The 21,962-nt window shown below is 43.7% G+C and overlaps 1 protein-coding gene across 1 annotated transcript in view; it reads left to right on the top strand.

Moving 5' to 3' along the window:
• The window catches only part of ush2a (Usher syndrome 2A (autosomal recessive, mild)), a 1,183,552-nt gene that overhangs the window by 192,949 nt on the left and 968,641 nt on the right, over window positions 1-21,962 (top strand). The window contains exons 11-13 of the mRNA XM_078556364.1: window positions 714-844; window positions 17,667-17,862; window positions 19,850-20,491. Of these exons, the coding sequence (XP_078412490.1) occupies window positions 714-844; window positions 17,667-17,862; window positions 19,850-20,491 (969 nt within the window). The remainder of the gene's footprint in view (window positions 1-713; window positions 845-17,666; window positions 17,863-19,849; window positions 20,492-21,962) is intronic.

The following is a 21,962-nucleotide window of genomic DNA, read 5'->3' as shown; positions in this document are numbered from 1 at the left end:
GGCCTACTCCTGCTCCTTGTTCATATATTCATATGTTCTGTGGGTTGAACTCCATTTGCCACTTTTCAGCCTACATGACCAGTCCTTTGATATCTTCCTGCAGTCTACTGCAATCGTCCTCGCTATCAATTGTGCAGCCAATTTTTGTGTCTTCTGCAAACTTCTTGATCATTCCCCGTACATTTACATCCAAATCATTAATGTATACCGCAAAAAGCAAGGGACCGAGTACTGAGCTCTGCAGAACCCCATTGGAAACAGCCTTCCAGTCACATCTATCAACAATTACCCTTTGCTTCCTGCCACTGAGCCAATTTTGTATCCAGCTTGCTACATTCCCCTGAACAATATTAAATGCCTGAGTCCCAGATGCAGGCTGGATTTGGGTCTCCCCATGAGGCATACATTTTGTGGGTTCCATCTTTGTTGACGTCTTGCACATCCGGTTCTGTCAGACTGCACAACCCAAATTACTCCTCAGTATTTGCAAGCCACTGTGGGAGATCCTTTATATATAAGAAAATTCTTTGGGAAAATTGAGCTGTTATCCCTGTCTCGAATTATACTCTATAATATTTTGAGGCAAGCTTTGTGTTTGAAATTTTTTTAACAATGTTGAGTATTTGCAAACCTTGTGCACTTGAGCATATTTGACTTAAATCTACTTTGAAGGCCTGATTAATTTGTGAATATTGTTCAATCAATTCTTGTAGGACGAAATTGTGAATGGTGTAAAGACTATTTTTACCGAGAAGTAGGTGTCAGCCTCTCAGCAACTGATGTGTGCAAACCTTGTGATTGCTTACAATCTGGAGTCATAAACGGGAGCCTCCTGTGTGATCAGGTGGGTAATTTTAATAAGAACAAGTGTGCTTTGAAAAATTCATTTGAATGGCAGTGCAAGTGAGTTACGCAGGGAATAGAATTTTGTGCTTAATCAAGATTGCTTAAATAACTGTTCTCTGCAGGATTACCTCTAGAGCGACGAGACTGTTGTGACAAATTATGTTATAATGGGTTCTGTTTCACTGTTTAGTTTTTTACTGAGAATATTTTTGTGTCAACAAAGTGATGATAGCTAATAATCATTAAATATTTGTGACTGCCTAAATCATTTAAGTTATATGGAAGCTGAACATACCTTTTGCATAATTCTATTTTTTACAAATATTTTGCTCATAATATTTCTTTGTTATTTGTGGGGAATCATAAATTGCATAAATTGTATTCATCTGAGTGACTTTGGATAGTTGGATGCACAAAATGGTCAATTCTGCTGTTCCAGATTATTTAATTTATGAAATTTAGCCAAGTTGTAACTGTAATAATCAAAAAGTTTTTGGTGGTAATTTCTAACTACTGATATGTAACTTCAATAAATGCTGATGAAACTACTGTATTTTTACAGTGGATAGATGCTATAGCTTCAGTTATACAATCAGTTGACTTTCATTGAAGTAATAAGGTTTCTTCTGCTTTGCATTGGGGAAAGGAAATTGGGATTGAGACTTGTGATCTCTCATCCCTTTGTATTGCCCTGGATTATCTAGGACTTCACTTTTGGACAGGTCCAACAACTCTGTCCAATGTAAAGCTTTACTGGAGTTCAGAAGGCCAAAATGGAGGACAACCATGTTACTGAGTTAGGAGGGTGCATTACTGGGTTTCCCACTTCAGATTTCCCTTGGACCAGAGGCAGGGCGCCCATTCAGATGAGCTGTCAAAGGAAGTGAGCCTTATTGCTTCCACCTAGACTTAGTCGGAGGATCAGCGAGGGGCAAAAATCAAAGTTCAGAGAACCCAGTATAAATTTTGTTTGCTTTCAGAAACAGGGATCAGTGCTCCAGACCTTTGAACTGACATTGATGACCTGGCCTGCACCAGGGATACATTGAGTGTAGACACCAATAGAACCAACCCACATCAGCCGATCCCTGTTGTAAAGAAAATAGAGACTGTAGTTCAAATCGGAAGCTGCTAATTTCAATGTTAAAGCCAGACAGCTGCAGAGCACCCAGAAGAGAGATAAATTGTTGTTCTTAGGCACCATTGAGTTCATTGGAACATCATTGTGCTGTGACCACTAGATGTTATCAGATGATCACCTTTTGAACTGTCTCTTTAATTCAAGATAAAATGAAATAATAAGGGGGGTCTTGTGACCTGCTGCTAGCAGTAAGCCTGCATGGCCTGGTTACCATGGGGACAGGGGCCCCAGATCAAGTGGTACTGAAATCTACATACCAGGTCGAACACCTGAAAACAAAAGAAGAAAAGCTGGCTTTGCCATGGGTAGACTCAGTCTCTGGGGCAGTCTGATTAAAATACCCTGGACAGAGAGAGAGAGAGATAGAGAGATGCTATTGTAGACAGTAAGGGAAAAGGTGGTGCTCTATTAGCTCTCAGGCGAAATATGGGTGAAAGTACCTTCTCTGGCCAAAGAGACAGAACCTATGGAAATATAAGGACACTGGAAGATTCACAATGGTGAGGCCAGGTGAAGGAATCAGCAAGTTGGCCTTGCTGCTGAAAGCCGGTTCAGGGATTCTCAGAAGACTAAGGGAAATGACTTTTGACATACAACCCAGTGAAACTGGAAGAAGCGAGCCCATTGGAAGCTGGGAGGTACTGTGGACTGGTTCCTGTAAACACTATAATTCTGTGAAGAGTGCGGCATTATGTATAAACGTGGAGTGGGGTTTTTGGTCATACCAAGAAGCTAATGAGGGATATCTTTTCCGTAGTTTAGGGTATTCTTGCCTACTAAGTAATGTTTAGACTATGTTGATTTTAGTTTGTTTCTTAGAGTAAAAATCTTAAAACTTGATATTTTATTGTCTGATTCCTTTAAATTGATCACTGGGAATTCAAATCTCTTTTTATAAGTTATCGGCCTCTACGGGCATCGTAACAATCAAAAGCTAAAGGTGTGGAGATCAAGGTGGGAATGGGTCAGGTATTTAAAGTGGTGAGCTGCAGGGAGTTCAAGATCACAATTGTGGACAGAACAAGTGGCTCTGATGTCTTTTAAAAAATTCATTCATGGCATGTGGGCATAACTGGCAAAGCCAGCATTTATTTTTCATCCCTATTTTCCTTTAAAAAGGTGGTGGTGAGGAACATTATTGAACCGCTGCAGTCCACATCGTGTACATGTGCCCACAAAGCTGTTAGGGAGGAAATTCCAAGATTTTGACTCAGTGCCAGTGAAGGAAGAGCAATATATTTTTAAGTCAGGATGGTGTGTGTCTTGGAGGGGAACATGCACCTGCTGCCCTAGCTCTTCCAGAAGGTAGAGGTCATGGGTTTGGAAGGTACTATCTCTCACAATATTATCCCTTTCTAGAATCATCCCAATTGGAACAGGAAGAAGAAGACATTTCATACATCAATGAAATTAAATGTTGCTATCATTAATATTGAGGTTCCACATTTCCTTAACTTTATACAGCAAGCACATCTTGATGCAATACGACAAGGCACATGACACACTACAGCTTAGAAATTGATTAAGGAGAGTCAGATTGAAATCCCAATAACAAAATATTGTAAAATATTTGCCTTTATGTAGGCATCTTCCACAAGCTCAAGACATCCCAAAGTGTTTCATAGCTATTGAAGTAATTAATTTTTGAACTGTAGTCCATGTTGTAATGAAGGGAAATGTGCCAAGCAATTTATGCGCAGCAAATTCATACAAACAACGCAGGCATAAATGACCAGAAATTGGGGTGAACTTCAACTTTGGTGGGGTCCAAAAGAGGTGTAGTTAATCAGGCACCCCTTAAACACCGTGTCCAATTTTTAAAAATAAAAATCTGTTCCCCTAACTCCTTGGGAGAAATTCTGATTTGATGCCAGCTGTGCGATTTTGGAGTTCAACACCAACATCATCTTTTATCTTTGCACATCACCATTTATGCAACAGCAGGAAGAACATCCCCAACTGTGCTACTTAAAGAGATCATCAGCTATGTACAGGTATGGATGTGTGGGAGAAGGATTCTCAACAGGCATGCAGCTATTCTTCTACCTGAAACTCAGTGAGGAACAATGTGCTAGATTTTATCAGCGCTCTGGAGACAGGCTGGATGGTGGATGGCCTTGTAAAATGGTGGTGGAAGGCATTGAGAGGGAAGCCCAATTTCCTACCACCGCTGCGGGATATTACTAGCGGCGGGAACCTTAGTGGCGCAGCTTCCCACCTCCAGTCAGCAGGTGGCCAATTAAACCAATGAGGTAGCTAATTAATGGCCAATTTCCACCCCTGTTGGCATTTTATCAGTGTCAGCAAGGGCCACCATCAAATGGGGAGAGTGTCAGGTAAACCATGGTAGCCTCCCAGCGAGTTCGCTGGAGGTCTTCCTTTCTGGCCACTCCATGGCCCATGTAGGGGCACCTGGTGGCAGTGCCAATGGCTTCAGCTCCAGCTCCAACTGCTGGAGGGTGCAGCCACCCCAATTGCCAGAGCCTACCTGCTATCTTGGCAGCTGTCATGATGCCTTCATTCTGTGGCAGTCTACACTGTGCCACCTCCATTTGAGGCACCATGGCAAACCAAAGGATGGCTACCAGGCGACAAGTGATATCTGTTGATGACATGGCTGAGGAACTCAGTGTGTAACCCACAGACACATGTCCAGTTTTTTACACAATGAAAACCAATCTTCCACATGAAATGTGATACAGAAAACCAAGAGCTCGAGGAAATGACTCTTCCATTGCCTTGGCCATTTTGGATGAGCCCTGCAGTACTGAGCAGAGAGGTTGCCAAATTTTGTTGTGGTCTGCTTTATACTGCACAACCTCGCCATTATGATAGGACAGCTCTTGCCATCAGCTATATGGCAAGTATCTGAGGAACGAGAGAAGGAGGAGGAGGAAGAAGGGAAAGAAGAAGAAGAGGAGGTGAGCAGCCAATCTGGACAGCCTGTTCCTGCCTGAGTTGTCCATGAAGAAGTCACATGAGTGCGATACCAGTAACCCCAACACCTATTCACTATTCGCCAACATTTCCACATCTTACCTGCATTTTGGCATTCACTGTTGCCTGAGGAAGGTCCCTGATGCTCTGTTCTTTGACAGCTAACTACATTTCATTTCCTCTTGTCAGAGAAGCACGCGGAGCGAGCACTTGGCTTTACTGAATTGCAGGTATCACCATGGTGCAAGGTGCCACATCACTTTGTTGGCACCCTGAATCAACTCTACCATATTTCATAACCTAAAGAGATTCCACTCCCTCAGTGCCCATCTGGTGTGTGACCATATGCAAAGAATCATGGAGTTCAGTGTTTGGTATCCTGGAAGCAGTCTTGATGCCTTAATTCTACAACAGTCCATTGTGCCAGCTGCATTTGAGCCACCACACAAAATAAATGGTGGCGACAAGGGCTATCTGCTGACACCATGACTGATGACCCCTGACTCCAGTGCACACCCCATGCACATATGTCCAGCATACAGTGCATTGTGCAGTGACTGACTGAGGATGTAGGCATTGTGCATACCCGCTGGAAACCATGCACACACCTGCAGGATGCGTTTCTGGTGGTCGCATACCAGCTGCACATTCAGCGAATGGAACCCCTTGCGGTTGATGTACTCCACCGTGTGCTGCGATGAAAATCTGAGCGCCACATGAGTGAGGTCAGTTGCACCCTACACCTGTGGGAAACCCGAGGTCTGGGCAAATCAGCCGCTCTTGCATCCTGGCTCTTCTAGCCCCTGGAAAAATGCTCAAATTTATGTGCCCTCGCAATGGTGGCATCTGTAACCTCATGGTGGGGGGGGGAGGGCATAAGGGGAAGCTCTGGAGTGCTTGGTGGCACTTTGATGTCTCTGTGTTGCTTGAGCCGGCAGATAAGTGAGGAGACTGACCCCAATCGTATCAATGTGGCTGCGCTTGAACTGTCTCAGTTGCAGAGGAATGGTCACTTTGTACAAGTTTCCCTAATGCGTGACCACTTCCCTTGCCCACCCTACCCCGCACCCTGAATGCTTATATGCTATATTCAAAGACAGGGCTGCCCTTGCCCCCCCACCCCACCCCGCCCAGGCGTAAGGCGTGTTCGGCGGTGTGAGTGGACGATATAGCGAGAAAGCCAAAAATCAATTTCACGACGTCGTGAAACCAGTTTGCAAGCATCGGCTCTGTCCGTCAGTGGCAGGCTGCGTTTCCCTCCAGACGTCTGAAACTTCATTGTCATACATCTGCGTATCATTATAAGCCCAGCTCAGTGGAATCATTACCCCTCGCTGAATCATCCGAGTAGTCATGCCGACACGTTTCACCACTGTACATAAGCGATGTGTACCTGCACTTCACTCGGGACTCCAAGGTTTGTTTGCCTATCTTGCTACGGACAGCACTCACAGTCATCAGTGCCAGGCTTCGCAGACAGCACCACATTACTTTTAGGGGATCTCATGGGCAGGTCTCTACCTACCAGACCAGCTATAAAGCTTGGGAGGCTTTTCAATGGCTGCAGGGCTAGGGCTTGCTTGAAGAAGTGGGGGATGTGGCCTCAGGCAAGGGAAGAGGCTGTAAAGCGAGGGTTGTGCTGGAGAAGAGGGGTATCCCAGGGTGTGTGTGGGGACACAAGTTGATCTGTGCAACTAGCCTCAAAGATGCTGAGGGCTGAGGAGGCAGTCTCCAGAGGGGATGAGGCCAGATGGAGATGTGAGGATGTGTGTGAGAGAGAGAGTGGTGATGTCCTTTGAGCTGGCAGTTAGTGAAATGCCAGAGAATGTGTGATGGACTTGAGTGTGTGAGTTTAGAGTGATGAGATGGTTACCTTACCCCGGGTGCACGAATGAGATCATTTATCCTCTTCTGCATTGGATGTCCAACCTCTTCTATGCAGCATTGGCACTGATCACCACTGCCATCGCCTACCAAGCCTAATGGTAATGTTGTTGGACCTCCTGTGGCCAGAGTGGGGATAGAGGACATTGCGGCGGGCCTCCACAGTGCCCAAAAGGTGCTCAAGAGACGTGTGAATAAAAATGGGGGCTGCAGTCTTCTTGCCTTTCAGGCCATGTCCCCTTTGCAACAGTCCTGGGCTGGAAGCACTGAGAGGTATGCATGCGGCTGCACTTTAAATGTGGAACCTGGCATGATTAAGTGGTGAGGTGATGGCATGGCAGGTGAATGAGAGCCCGCCCACCATTGTGTTTCCTGGGAATGCATGATTAATGAAGTGGAACAAAAACAAAAATAGATGGAAATACTCAGCAGGTCTGACAGCATCTGTGGAGAGGAAGACAAAGTTAACGTATCGAGTCCATAATGACTCTTCATCAGAACTAAAGAAAAATAGAAATGAAGTGAAATATAAGCTGTTTGAGGGGGGTGGGACAGGTGGAGCTGGATAGAGGGCCAGTGATAGGTGGAGGCAAAGAAAAGATTGCCAAAGATGTCATAGACAAAAGGACAAAGGGGTGTTGACGGTGGTGATATTAGCTAAAGGATGTGCTAATGGTGACAATAAGGGTAGAAAGTAGGATGAGCAAGTGACAGATGGCCCTAGTGGGGGTGGGATAGGGGGAAGGGAGCGAAATAGGCTAAAAGGGGGAGATAAAACAATGGATGGAAATAAATTTAAAAATAATAATAGAAATAGGTGGGAAAAGAAAAATACATTAAAAAATATATAAATTATTAGAAAAAAGGGGGATCAGAAGGGGGTTGTCTACTGCATTCGCTGCTCCCAATGCGGTCTCCTCTACATTGGAGAGACCAAACGCAGACTGGGTGACCGCTTTGTGGAACACCTCCGGTCTGTCTGCAAGCATGACCCAGACCTCCCTGTTGCTTGCCATTTCAACACACCACCCTGCTCTCATGCCCACATGTTCGTCCTTGGCCTGCTGCAATGTTCCAGTGAAGCTCAACGCAAACTGGAGGAACAGCACCTCATCTTCCGACTAGGCACTTTACAGCCTTCCGGACTTAACATTGAGTTCAACAACTTCAGATCACAAACTCTCTTCTCCATCCCCACCCCCTTTCTGATCCCCCTTGTTATGTAGGAAAATGTGGCAGTCAATTTGTACTCAGTAAAGCTCCATAAATAGAAATGAGACAAATGACCAGATCACCTGCTTGAGTATTGTTGATTGAGGTATAAAAATTGACCAGGAGATTGTGAAAGCTTCCATGGTTTTATTTTTTTGAATAGTGCCATTACAATAGAGTGTAACACTGAGCTCCACTCACATAACAACCAATTAGTCAATCCTTAACTAAAAATCTTCTGCAAAACGGTGTCATCTTTCCTTTGTTAGGCTTTGGTAGAGTTACAAGGCAAGAATACCCGCATTTCCTGTTACTATTCATAATGCTGTTTCAAACCCCAGTAATAAAAGAAAGACTTGCATGTATATAGCACTTTTTATAACCACCAGGCATCTCGAAGGGTTTTACAGTCAATAAAGTACTTTTAAAGTGTGGCCACTGTTGTAGTCTTATGTTTGTCATCTTCCTTGTGTTGTCCACTGTGCTAATAGTTAAGTTTGTAATCTGATGGTTTAACAGATACAGTGATGTGAGGTGGTGGGCTTAATCAAATAAGGTTAGTATACCATCAGCATAGAAACATAGAAAATTAGAGCAGGGGTAGGTCATTCGGCCCTTCAAGCCTGCTCCGCCATTCAATACGATCATGGCTGATCCCCTATCTCAACGCCATACTCCTGTGCTCTCTCCATACCTCTTGATGCCTTTAGAGTCCAGAACTCTATCTATTTCCTTCTTAAATATATTCAGTGACTTGGCCTCCACAGCCTTCTGTGGTAGAGAAAGCCATAGGTTCACTACCCGTTCAGTGAAGAAGTTCCTCCTCATCTCAGTCCTAAATGATCTACCTTGTATCCTGAGACTGTGACCCCCTGTTCTAGACCTCCCCAGCAGAGGAAATATCATTCCTACATCCAGTCTGTCCATCCCTATCATAATTTTAAATATTTCAATGAGATTTCCTCTCATTCTTCTAAACTCCAGTGAATACAGGCCTAATCGACCCAATCTCTCCTCATACAACAATCCAGCCTTCCCAGGAATCAGTCTGGTGAATCTTTGCTGCACTCCCTCTATGGCAAGTATATCCTTTCTTAGGTAAGGACGTCAAAACTGCACACATGCCATGATATTTTGCGTTCTGGCCCTTGTACTCAAAAAATAAAAGAACCATCCTTGAGTATTAAGATGTATGTTTTATACAGGCGAAAGTGCAAAGATGTCAAAAAGAGAGAAACTGGAGTAAAGCCAGAAACTAAGCAGCTGTACAAAGAATTGGGTGGACATGGCATAAAACACAAAAATTAAGAAAAGGAAAGGATAACAAACCAAATTGAAACATCTAACTCAAAAATAAATCACAATTTCAATAAGCATATTGTTCAAAAGCTTAATTAATCTGAAAATGTTTCATGTGTTTGTATATAATAAATCACAGAAATTATAAAGCAATTATTATAATAAATCACATGTAACTGTGAAGCATATATAAAACTGTGTGTAAATTCCTAGCTGCTACTGGCAGTTTTGACTGGTGCTGGTCCACTTTCCACCCAGAAGAATTAGGAAGAGGGTGCAGAGTGGCTGCTGGTGGCAAAGACTGGCTGAACAAACACTGCCCATCACCTTCCAGGTAAATGGCAATGAGGGGCTTCAGGCTTGTATCATGGGAGAGAAGAGGAACGGAGGGAGAATATGGGGCAGGGGAAGTTGTGACATTCCTTGTGTGACCCAGAAAGTTTCTGACCTACCTTTTGGACTTCTTCATCCTTCTCTGCAGCTGCTGGCCTGCTTTCACATTTTGTGGAGGCTGCATTGAGTTCCCTGTTCAGGTTTGGGTTAAAATGTAATTGGGATCTTAATGATGTAGGATCCCAATTGCATGAATTCTTGAGGCCCATGTGTTTCCTCAGGAGGTTGCCTCAATTATGGCAGGCAAAAGTAAGGATACAGTAATTTCTAAATTTCTTCTTTTTTCTCTCTCTGCTTACTTCTTCTCCCGAAAGCATTGATTTACTAGCTGCCAGTCATTCTTCAGCACTTAACCAAAGTATTCATTATTTATGCATGAGTCTTAACAGAGTGATGCAAAACTATTCAAATGCAAGCGGCATCATTGACAAGGCAATTTTGCTTTTTCTTGATGTTTACACATGTCCATTTCCAACAAGAGTCATTACATTGGAATCAGGAGAGGGAATCCTCCTGACAACCCAGAGACTTGAGATAAATTGTAATGCTTCATGGCTGGCTGAGATCAGCTAACAACAGAAATCAGGGATTAAATTAAGGGATTAAATGTGATTTGGATGTAAATGAAATGAGCAATTGACAGTGTCAATTTAAAATTGTTATGAAATGACTAAAATTGAAGTTTTACTTTGTTTTTGCACAAATCCCATTCTGAACGGTAACCTTTTATCGTGTACCTTGATCATGCATATACTATGGCCACCATCTTATTGTCTTGTCTTTAAAAGGTGCATTGCCTATCATGGATTCTTCCCAGTGACAGAATTTTACAGCGGCCATCTTTACTGTTTTCCATCATTCCAAAGTTTTTTAAAGTCTAAAATCTGTTCCAGATGGACACTACCTTGGTATCACCCTCTTAGAGTTGTGGGCGGAATTGTCCCAGGTTTGCACTAAGTGTGGTAGCAGGCAGGGAAAATTACATTTTACCCGCTGGCTACAATGGCGGCTTCTCATGTTGTATCGTCCCAAACCCACCGCATTAATTATGCATTCCCGGGAAATATGCCATTTTGATGGCAAGCAGGCCATCACCTCGCTGCTTCTTCACGCTGGGTGCCATATTTAAAGTGCAACCACGTGCACACTTCTGTGCTTCTAGCCCAGGACTGCTGCATAAAAGACAGGATGGCCCCAAAAGCAAAAAAGACTGCAGACCCCCAGTTTAGTGAGACATCCCTTGAGGGCCTTTTGGATGCCGTGGAGGCCCGCGGTAATGTCCTCTACCCCCTGCTCTGGCCGCAGGAGGGGCAGCGGCATCACCAATCTAGCTTGGGAGGCATTAGCAGCAGTGGTAAGCGCCACTGCCCTGCGAAAGAGGACAGCCACCCAGTGCAGAAAGAGGATGAATGAGCTTCTCTGTTCCACCAAGGTAAGTCATTCTTCTCATCACTGTCAACTCACACACTCTCAAACCCATCACACAGCCACAGGGACCTCATTCACTCCTAGTTCAAGGATCACCATTCACTCTCTCACACACATCTTAATTGTCCTCATCCTGTCCATGGGACCACTCACCACCCACACATGCCAGGTATACTTATCACCTGGCCTGGCAGGCATTCTGCTTACACTCTCTCCATCTCTATTCATGTAGGACAAGCTGGCACACAACAAGAGGGAGAGGTCACAGACTGGTGGAAGAATGCCTGAAATAAAGGCCCTCATGGACTTTGAAAACAGAGCCATCCAGCTGGCCGGCGAGGATGTGGACCATTCCTGTGCTGACGTTGAGGTTGGCGGTGCTCTACCAAGTGAAGATCCAGCAGTGCAACATCCATCAGACAACCATGCTGTGAGTAAGATGTCCTTTTCACAGGCCACTGCCATGCACTAATTATCTCTCCTTGATTTCTCACGCACATCTGCCAAACAGCTGACAGAGTCCACGCTTCAAGGCCTCCAATCAAGCCCCAAAGAAACCTCTGAAGAGGAACCTGAAGGCACCCTCACTGAAGACCCATCACAGCACTCACCCACACCCTCCACCAGCACAGAGACACACACCTCAGTGGGACCTAGCTTTAGAGTAGCCTCGGGATCACAATCTGGTGATAACATTACACTTTCTGATCCACAGCAGGCAGTGGCAGGGACTTCCCTGGTCCCAGGCATTCCAAGGACTGCTGGAGGCCTAAGATTTGCTGAGTCCGAGTCAGATGATGAGTCTCTGGGCTCAGTCATGGATTAGTTCCTAGGGATGCAAAAGTAAGCTCAGGAGAATCAGGAAGGGATGTCTGCTGCACTCCTCAGATTGCAAGGCACGATGGAGAAGACCGTCTGCCTTCCGGCTGAGGTGATAGCGCCAGCATGCCAATGCACCAAGGTCAACACTGGCAGGATGGCAGCCACCATGGAGTCCTTGGTCCAAGACATCGCTCCTGCACTGCTGCGTGGGCTGAATTCCATTGCTAACGCCATAGTTGGCCTCCAACAGTGTGTGCACGAGAGGGGTGTAGGGCAGCTCAATCTCACTCCAACTTCTCCTTCTCCTCAAGGAGGCAGCCAGGGGCCCTTGGGCACCCATAGGGAGGAGGATCAGCAGGTGCACACACCACCAGTGCCATCTCCCAGGTGACTCCAGCACTGTCCAGCCCATCTAAATCCTCTCTTCCTGTGACCCCAGCAGCTCCAGCTCCACAGGCTGAGGAGGGTGCCACTGCCACACAGCAGGACCCTGTAAGCAGGTTGGGGCCCTCCAGGTCTCACCTCTCCAGAGCATGCCCATCAAGGTCATCTCGGACAGGGCGTAGCAGTCAGCAGGCTGTCACTACCTCTGCCGTGGATGTGCAAGGAGCATCAGCAGGGTTAGGAAAGTTGAGAAGATGTAGTTGCACAGCCTGGGCAGCGGTGTTACTCACTTGTACATAATGTTCACTATTGTAAATAAACTCTTAACAATGTCTCCCTGCCTATGGCTCCTTGTTCTGATAAGCAGTGTTCATGTCACTCAGATGTGAAACCTTTCTGCACAAGATAAATGGCAGGTGTCTCAGTGTAGGGCCTTTTCCCTGTACTTTATGCAGCCTTCAGACCAAAGTGATGGTCCAGCTTCATGCTTCCTGGACACTTTAGTGATGCCTGCACCTCGATGGTGCTTGTCATTGCTGCCAGGATGTCGTGGGAAGGAGTCATTGAATTCTGTCATTTTCTCTGTGTGATCTCAGCACCTTTAAGGTGGGCCTGGCCCCCATCTCTTCAGCATCTGTGACCAGTGACACTGTGCTCCTGAAGGGGCCAGGTGCTGAAGGTTGACAAAGCATCAGGTGCTTTTAAAGTTTCATGGCTGCATCTCCATGATATGACCCTAATCACAGAGCGCAAGTGAGCAGCCCTCAGTCAGACAGGAGTCAGACATTCTGAGAGGCTGTGTGAAGATCTATGGAGTGTCCTCACTGCATGTCGTCATCATCCTCCTGCAACTGAGCAACTATTAGGGCCTCCACTGTGCCTCCATGACAGGAGCATTATCACGGTGGGTATCTGCGCTGTCATATGCCAGACTGGAGTCAAATGTTCACAGATGCAATGTGAGGATTTATGATGTCTCCTCACAGCAATTCGTCATCATCCTCCACAAATCTAGTAACTATGAGGCCTCCCCAGTGCCTGCCGCCTCTGGCCACTGCAAGGGCCTCATCGCCATTGTCATCGCCTTAGAGGACCCCCTTACCCTCATCACCATTGACGTCATTGGAGGAGACCTCCAGCTCCTCCATCTCCTCCTCAGCCAGCACTCTCCCCATTGCAGCACCAGGCTGTAAAGGGCGCAGTAGATGACAATGATGCATGACACCCTCTGCGGACTGTATTGCAGGGCTCCACCAGAACAGTCCAGGCACCAGAACCTCATTTTCAGCATCCTGATGGTTTGCACCACTTAGTTGCAAGTTGCAGCATGAACCTTGTATCTTCACTCTTCTGTAGTCTGAGGCTGCCGCACGTGTGTCATTGGCTGTGTCCTCTGCGGGTAGCCCTTGTCCCTGAGAAGCCATACCTGCAGCCTCTGTGGACCCTGGAAGATGTCAGGGATCTGTGGCTGACTGAGAATGTAGGAGTTGTGCATACTCACTGGAATCCATGTGCAGATCTGCAGGATCCATTTGTGGTGGTCGCACACCAGCTGCACATTCAGCGAATGGAAGCCCTTGCGGTTAACATAGTTGACCACTTGTTGCAACAGAGATCTGAGCGCCACGTGAGTATAATCAATGGTACCCTGCGCCTGTGGGAAACCTGAGATCTGGACAAATCAATCGCTCTTGCACCCTCGCTCTCCTGGTCCCAAGCGAAATGCACAAAGTTGTGTGCCCTCGCGATGGTGGCATTTATGGGTGGAGGCTTGCGATATCCCACAGAGGTCACCTGTGGAGCCACTAGTGTAAAAATTGAGTGTCGCTGTCACTTTCACAGCCACTGGCATATCCCCAAATCCTGCAGTAGCTGGCAGATGTGACCGAACAGTTCCTCAGACACGTGTAGTCTTTGCCGACACTGGTTCTTGGTCATCTGCAGGAATGAAAGGCGGCATCAATTGACATAGGGTGTCGCTAGGCACCGGCCTGCGACAGATAGCTGTGGCTCTTCAGCCGCGTGTGCGGGAGCCCCAGGCGCTCCTTCTTCCAGAAGGTGCTGCTCCTCCCCCTGCACAGCCAGCCTCTGCCACTCTCTTCTCTGTCGTCTTCGCTGTCTGTACGCCACGAGGCATACAGCTAGTTTACCAGGCTCCATGCTGCTGATGTATTCCTCCTGCAGGATGAAAGAGAGAGACGCATGGGTTAGCATGGGTGTACAAAGAACCTCTCTTGGTTAACTCTGAAGGCCCCTTAACACATTCTGGAGAGTGCTGGCCACCACTTGGATGGCCAGAGCTTAGTGCACGGCATGGCTGCCCGAAATCCCACCCATCTCCGTCCCACTGCACTTGATTGATCGACGGCAGCTTTGCTGATTGGACCGCATGCTGTGCTCTCAGCTCAGGTGCAGGCATTCTCCTAACCTGCACTGCAAGGCTGCACTCTTAACTTGAACCATGGGGGAGACTGGTCCAAACCAGGGTGATGACATTGCAAGGGGCTGTGAGCACCTCCAGCAGTGACTGCTCCATGGCCAACTTTAACCTGCGCAGTTGTCCAACTGTTCTGCAGTTGACTAAAACGCTCATTAGTTTGCAGTCTGTGCCCGAGGGGTAAGCACTTGGTGGCACTTTCATGCCTCTGCATTGATTGAGTGGACAGATTAGCTAGAAGCCCGACTCCACACATGTCAATCTGGCTGTGTCTGAACTGTCTCAGCTGCAGAGGAATGGTCACTTAATACAAGGTTTCCCTAATGCGTGGCCGCTTCCCTCCCCCCGCCCCACACGTGCTTGTGCAGTACCTTCAACTGCAGGGCAGCCCTTGCGCTCCCCCCCCACAAGTTGCCTCAATCTCAGGCAGCCTTTGGCCCCACCCCCAAGTCCCCTCAACTGCAGGGCAGCCCTTGCCCCATCCCCCCAATGCACCTCATCCTTAAAGTCCAAGAGGCGACCCGGGTGAGCGCTGCGTAACGTTACTGTGCACTCACCTCTTAAGTTCCCCTCAAAGTGCAGCCCGCCAAGTGCACGCCTTATATATGCTGTTGTGAAACATGTCAGTGTGATTGAGTGGGTGGACGATCCAGCGGGCGGGGGGTGGGGGTGATGTATATAAATATATATAAATGATATATAGATGTATTACAATGATATTCCCAATGTCCGATTGCGGGAAACGAAGCCCGCCATTCGATGGGCTGAGTGGATGATCGCAAGCTGGTTTCAAGACGTCATGAAACCGCTTCCTGGCCTTCTCACCATATTGTCTGTTCACGGCCTCGAGCACGCCCAACACCAGCGGGCATGGAAAATTCCGCCCATGAAGTCACCTATGTCATAGAAGGAGGCTCTTTGGACTATCGAGTCCTTGCCTGTTCTCCACAGAGCAATCCAGTCAGTTCTATTCCCCTGCCAATCCCCGAAGTCCTGCAGGCTTATTTCTTTCAACTGCCCATCCAATTACCTTTTGAAATCATTGATTGTTTCTGCTTCTTGGAACTTCATGGACAGCAAGTTCCATGTCACTACCACTCGCTTCTATAAAGGTTCTTCCTCACATTCCTCCTGCATCTCTTGCCCAAAACCTTAAATCTCTGCCAACTCGTCTTTGTGCTATGTGCTAATGGGAACAGTTTTTCCTTGTTTACTTTATCCAAACCTGTCATAATCTTGTACATTTATATCAAATCTTCCCTCAATCTCCTTTGCTCCAAGGTATTCCAACCTAACCCTGTAACTAAAATCCCTCAATCCTGGAACCATTCTGATAAACCTCTTCTGCACGCTGTGAAGGAGCCTCACATCCTTCCTAAAGTGTGGTGACCAGAACTGGACATAATACTCTAGTTGTGGCTTAACCAAAGCTTTATAAAGGTTCAGCATGACTCCCCTGCTTTTGTACTCAATGCCTCAGTTTATGAAGCCCAAAATCCCATTTGCTTTGCTAACCACTCTCTTAATGTGTCGTGCCACCTTCAAAGATCGATGTACATGTGCACCCAGGTCCTTCTGTTCCTGCACACTCTTTAGAATTGTGCCATTAAGTCTCTTGCCTCTCCCTATCCCTTCTGCCCAAATGCATCACCTCACACCATTACAATTTCTGACACTGTAAGGAAATATCTTCATTCAGTAACAGATGTGATCCAGATAAACTTACACCATGAATTTAAAAAAAGAAGTTCCTAATTCATAGGTTCAGTCCGCCTGTTGACATTAGTATTCTTCTTGCAAGAGCATGGAATTTTGTACAACTTACAAATCCAACCTATAAAAACATTGCTGAAACTTGCAGATTAATGGAAGGAGAAAACCACTCTAACAATTTGGATTTTAACGTCATTAAAGGATATCATTGACTGAGTTCACAGACTTCCTACGTGCCATAACAAGGTGATAAAACCAGTGCCAGGAAATGCAACCAAGATCTTATTGTCAATGAAGAGCACAAGCATGGCGTTAACATTGTTTAGTAGAACTTAGCCTGCTTAGCAGATGACTTTAAGAAACATGAGGAGGTACTGGTATCTTATATTATTTGTTGCTCTGCTCAACATGGCAGGAGTTACATTTTTTTAAAATTGGTATATTATATTGTGTGTACAGAATTTAATCTGTTCACTGCGTCAAGTTATGATACAATATCAAAAATAAACTTTTGACATTCGACATCTCTCTTGATTTTTATTTTCATTGGCTTCAATAGAAATAAAAATCAAGAGAGATGTAAATCGAGCTGCTGATCTGGTATCACCCATTTTACACTATCGCAAAAAGTCAAGATTTACTCTACTGAGTTTGTAAATTGTTGCTTTCTTTATACTGCTTTAACAAAGTATTGTACTAACAGCATCAAAGACTTACAAAATATTTTCAGACTATAGGGAATATTATTGTTTCAGTCTATCTGCTCCAATAGTAAATCGATAGTGAAATGAAGCTTTAATTAAATGAAGAAAAAGGATAAAAAATTACAGACCAATTTCTTATAGTCACATAAATGAAATATTAGTTAAAAGTCGTCCTTATATTTCATTCATTATTTAGGTTTACTATTCTTGAGTATATATCTTCCTTATTTATGTGTTCAGTTTCATAGTTGACCATTTTCTTGTTTCTATTTCCATGTGTTGAAATACCTTTCCTTTTTCATGCATGGTTTTTCTCCTCTCTCATTGGTCTTTCTCTTCCTATTGTTCATTTCACTTTCTCTCTATTCTCCTTTCTGGCTGACATTTTTGTTAGAAATATAGCAAAACAAATCATTGTAGCCATCATCTGCTTCCACTCATCCCAGCATATTTTTAATCTCTTTAGATTGGAGGCCAGTGTAAATGCAAGAGACGCGTGTCTGGCAGACAGTGTAATCAGTGCCAGGATGGATTCTATAATCTGCGCTTCTCAGACCCTGATGGCTGCAGTCCTTGTAACTGTAATACCTCTGGGACAGTGAATGGAGATATTACCTGTCACCAAAATTCAGGTCAATGCAAGTGCAAAGCAAATGTTATCGGTAGGTGAAATATAAGATTTTGTGTATCATAACCTGCTGTTTATGAATTTGACCCGAAGTCTGTCAGTCACTAGCCATTTTTATGAAGATATTAAACAAATGTTTGCTAAACATTTTAGACACATGTACAAGGTTATAATTGTCTAATATATTCTGAGCACACAAGCCAACTTAATAGTTGCTGTTAAAGTCCAGTTTAAAGTATTTCTTCAAAGCGTTTGCATGCAATGAACTACTTTATGGTAAATATTTTTCATTCTGTTATTGTATGCCTTTGAACAATTCTTATAAAATGCAAGAGCCTGATCATTACTTCAAAGATCATATATATGTGGTTAGTTATCAAGGGCCAGATAATTTTAATTTTGCAATTTGCTGCCAGGTTGATTATAACAAACTACCATATTCTCTGTTATTTATCATGTTTTTGTGATATTTGCTTTTATGTTTTGTGGTTCCCACTGGTATTTTCAGAAATTAGATTTGATTAAAGCAATTTGTTACCTGCAACTTACTTGAAGGTAGTAACAGCTACATAGGGCAAAATTTATCAAGTGCTCAAAATACATTGTGTGTATAATGCGCTTTGAAATTTTGATGTATGGGAATATTATGCAGGGAGCATTCCTGATAAAGTGTGCTTTGCATTGTAGCAGAACATGTCCCAGTCCATACATATGGATCAAAAAAAATTTACCATTTCATTTGCATAGCAGTTAGCTGCTTCTAAAATGGACCCTGATTAAAGCTAATGTGGATTGTAATGAACAGCTTTAAACAACACAGAAGAGATGTGAAAAAGTCTTATGCAATGTGATCAATTTTGATGTTGAAGGATATTTGATAACCTTTTCTGCTTAGCTGGGAAACAAAACCTTTATTGCTATTATTATTTTTATCTTTGTTATCAAGCTGAACTTCAGAAATAGAATATGATAAAGCAAGTAATGGCTGAATTGTGTTCTGGATGATACATTGCTGTTTAGAACCTTATATCCATTTTATCTCTATTATCATCATTGTTGTTTCCTTGTTATGCACAAAAGGAACTTCATAACATCATTACGTTTTGAAGTATGTGGTACAAGAATGGTGCACAAGAGGTTGATTTTTACTACAGTTAATATGGTTGTACAATTGTGTTGTAAATGAATTATTCAATACAAAGAAATTTGTAAAGTAGGTCACTTATCTAGAATAAAAAGTGACAGGTAGAGATTGTGCCTTAAATGCCTAATGGATCTGGAAACCTCTCCCTACTTTCTTGTTAACCCTGTAAGAAACTGAACGCGATGCCCTGTAGGCTTTGCTCAGTAACACTGGAGACAGATTAGCTGTCATGAACATGCATGACAAATTCAAATAAGTGCTATGTATATTTTTAGAAATGATGAGGTGAATCCCTCTAGACTGATTTTAATAGTTTGGAATGAGTCATAACTCTTTTCACAATACAGTTACTTTAAAATTTGTAGTGTTGCTGGTACTTTTATTTTTCTTACTGAAATTAAATGTTATGCCTTAGGTAAGTCATCAATCATAGTGCAAGCAGTTGCTTTCTGCTGAACTTTTTACTGCATTTTTATTCCACTGTAATATATTATTTCACATACCATGTTTTCAAGTATAACAGATATTTGCATTTTTTGAGATAATGGAAATATATTTAACTTGTCGGATGTCTGTAGTAACTGAAGGTAATGTTAATCAGATGCAAAGGAAACTACCCTAAAAATAGGATTTCTGTATTTTTTACTGTTGTTTTTTTTGTTATTTAGTTCCAAAATTAATCCTGAAACGTTCATAAATTAATTGTTACTACATTTTAAAAATATATATTTAAGAATATCTGCAATAGTATTTGAATATTAGAAATTTTTAAAATAATTAAAATGCACATATGAGCAAGTATTAATAAAAATTGATTTCCAGTTCTTATTTTTCTTAGATCTTAAGTTTATTATTTTGTGTTTTAAACTTCTTTCAGGAATAACATGTGAATGCTGCAACTTTGGTTTCAAACTATTGAACAGTTCAAATTCAGATGGATGTGAATCATGCAACTGCAATATCAATGGTTCTGAGAACCAATTCTGTAACCCATACAGTGGAGAGTGTTACTGTAAGGCAAACATCAGAGGATTTCAATGTGACACTTGCATGGATAACTTCTATGGTCTAGATGCTGGTGGCTGCAAACCTTGTGAGTGTGACTCAGCAGGGTCAGTCCTTGAAACCATATGTGATTCTAAAACAGGTCAGTGTGTTTGTAAACCTAATGTTGGAGGACAGTGGTGTGACATTTGCCTGGATGGATATTATGGTCTATATTCGAGTAACTTCTTGGCCTGCTTCCCTTGCAATTGTGACACAGCAGGTACAATAAATAGATCAACGGATTGTGACAAATCCACAGGACAGTGTCTGTGTAAAACAAATGTTACAGGCCTACATTGCAATCAGTGTGTTCCTCATACTTTCAACCTTAGTTCATCCAACCTTGACGGCTGTCAGTGGTGCAACTGTGATCCTGCAGGGACTGTGGAAGGAACTATTTGTGACCAAAGCAATGGTCAGTGTATTTGCCAGCTGAATCGCCATGAAAAACAGTGTGACCAATGCAGGCCAGGTAAGTGTGAATACAGCATGATAGATAAATTCACTTGCTGATAAAAAGAAATAAACACATTGAACGCAAGACCTGATGTATCGAGTGGGAAATTCTAATACCTTAGCTAATGTAGGACTAGAATCAGTACCCGTTTTGTGCAGGTTTTGTTGAAGTTTTTCAGTCTGTGGACACAATAATTATCTCGATTGTTCTTGGATTAAGAATTTAAAAATCGATCATGGCTCCAATTCTTCTTTTCTGTTCGAAGTAGAATATCATTTCCTGGTTGTTTTTGTAAGATCCTGAATATATAATTTTTGTTTATAGATGGCTGCAAGATAGCAAACATAACAAGTGTAACTTGAATGAAAACGCTAACGTGTATTTTATAATTGCTGCCCTTTTGACCTACAGTAAACTTTGCAATGGAGTTTAAATATGCAAAGTTCCTTCAGTAGGATCCAATCACAGCTAGCTGGCATATCAGATGAATCCAGATATATGGGAGCATTCAGGAGCATTCAGTTTTGGTGCAATTCTGGAGTATTCTGTTTGACTTAAACTTGGGTCAAGCATTTGTAAAAGCAAACATTTGCAGGCTAAACAATCTACTGTTTGTTAAATTTTTCTTTAATTTATCTCTGTATTTACTGTTTGTTAATAGTGGCAAATTGTAACTGTGCAACAAGTCAATTGTAAAGCTAGCCAAAAGCAAAATGGATAAATACTTGAAGGGAAAAAGATTTACAGGACTATAGGTAAGGGGAGGGGGATTAATTGAACAGCCCTATCAAAGAGCTGGCACAGACACTATGGGCACAGTGGTCTCTTTCTGTGGTGTATGATACTATGATTCTGTTGGGCACAAAATTCAGATTGATAAGGCCCTGTTGGGTGCCATTTAGTGTAGGAAATGGTGTCTGCAGTGCGTGTGCATACTTTTAGGGCAAGTAATACCTTCTTAGGCATTCCCTTGGAATCGAGGGATACTGACTTGCACTCTGGTTCGATGGGTTCTGCGATGGCTGATAAGCCCAATGGGCGATCTGCAAACTCTGCCACAAGAGGGTCCAGCAGACAAGTTGTTTGGGGGATTGTGCACTCTCTCTGACTTCTCTGACTCGACTTCAATTCTACATGTTCCCAATGAAGCATTGTGATGTGTTTAGTGCCTTTCCCAAATAACTTTCTCCGTTTGGACATCCACAAGCCAGGAACTCTCAGTTGATGGGAATGTTTGGCTGCCTCAAGGATGCTTTGAGGACATCCCTAAAATGTTTCTGCTGTCCTCCTAGGAGTCCCTTGCCTGAATAAAGCAGTTGCTTTGGGAGTCTGATGTCAGGTACAGAAACAGTATTCCCTGCCTAGTGGAGCTGGTTTTGAGTGATTAGTGCCTTGATGCTAGACATGTTGACTCGAGAGAAGACGCTGTTGTTGGACCAACTTTCTTCTCACCAGATTTGGAGGATCTTATGATCCCACTGGTGGT

The sequence above is a fragment of the Cetorhinus maximus genome, chromosome 14 (genome assembly GCF_964194155.1).
Source record: "Cetorhinus maximus chromosome 14, sCetMax3.hap1.1, whole genome shotgun sequence".
Classification (NCBI taxonomy): Eukaryota; Metazoa; Chordata; class Chondrichthyes; order Lamniformes; family Cetorhinidae; genus Cetorhinus; species Cetorhinus maximus.
This window is presented reverse-complemented; position numbering and strand designations above follow the sequence as displayed.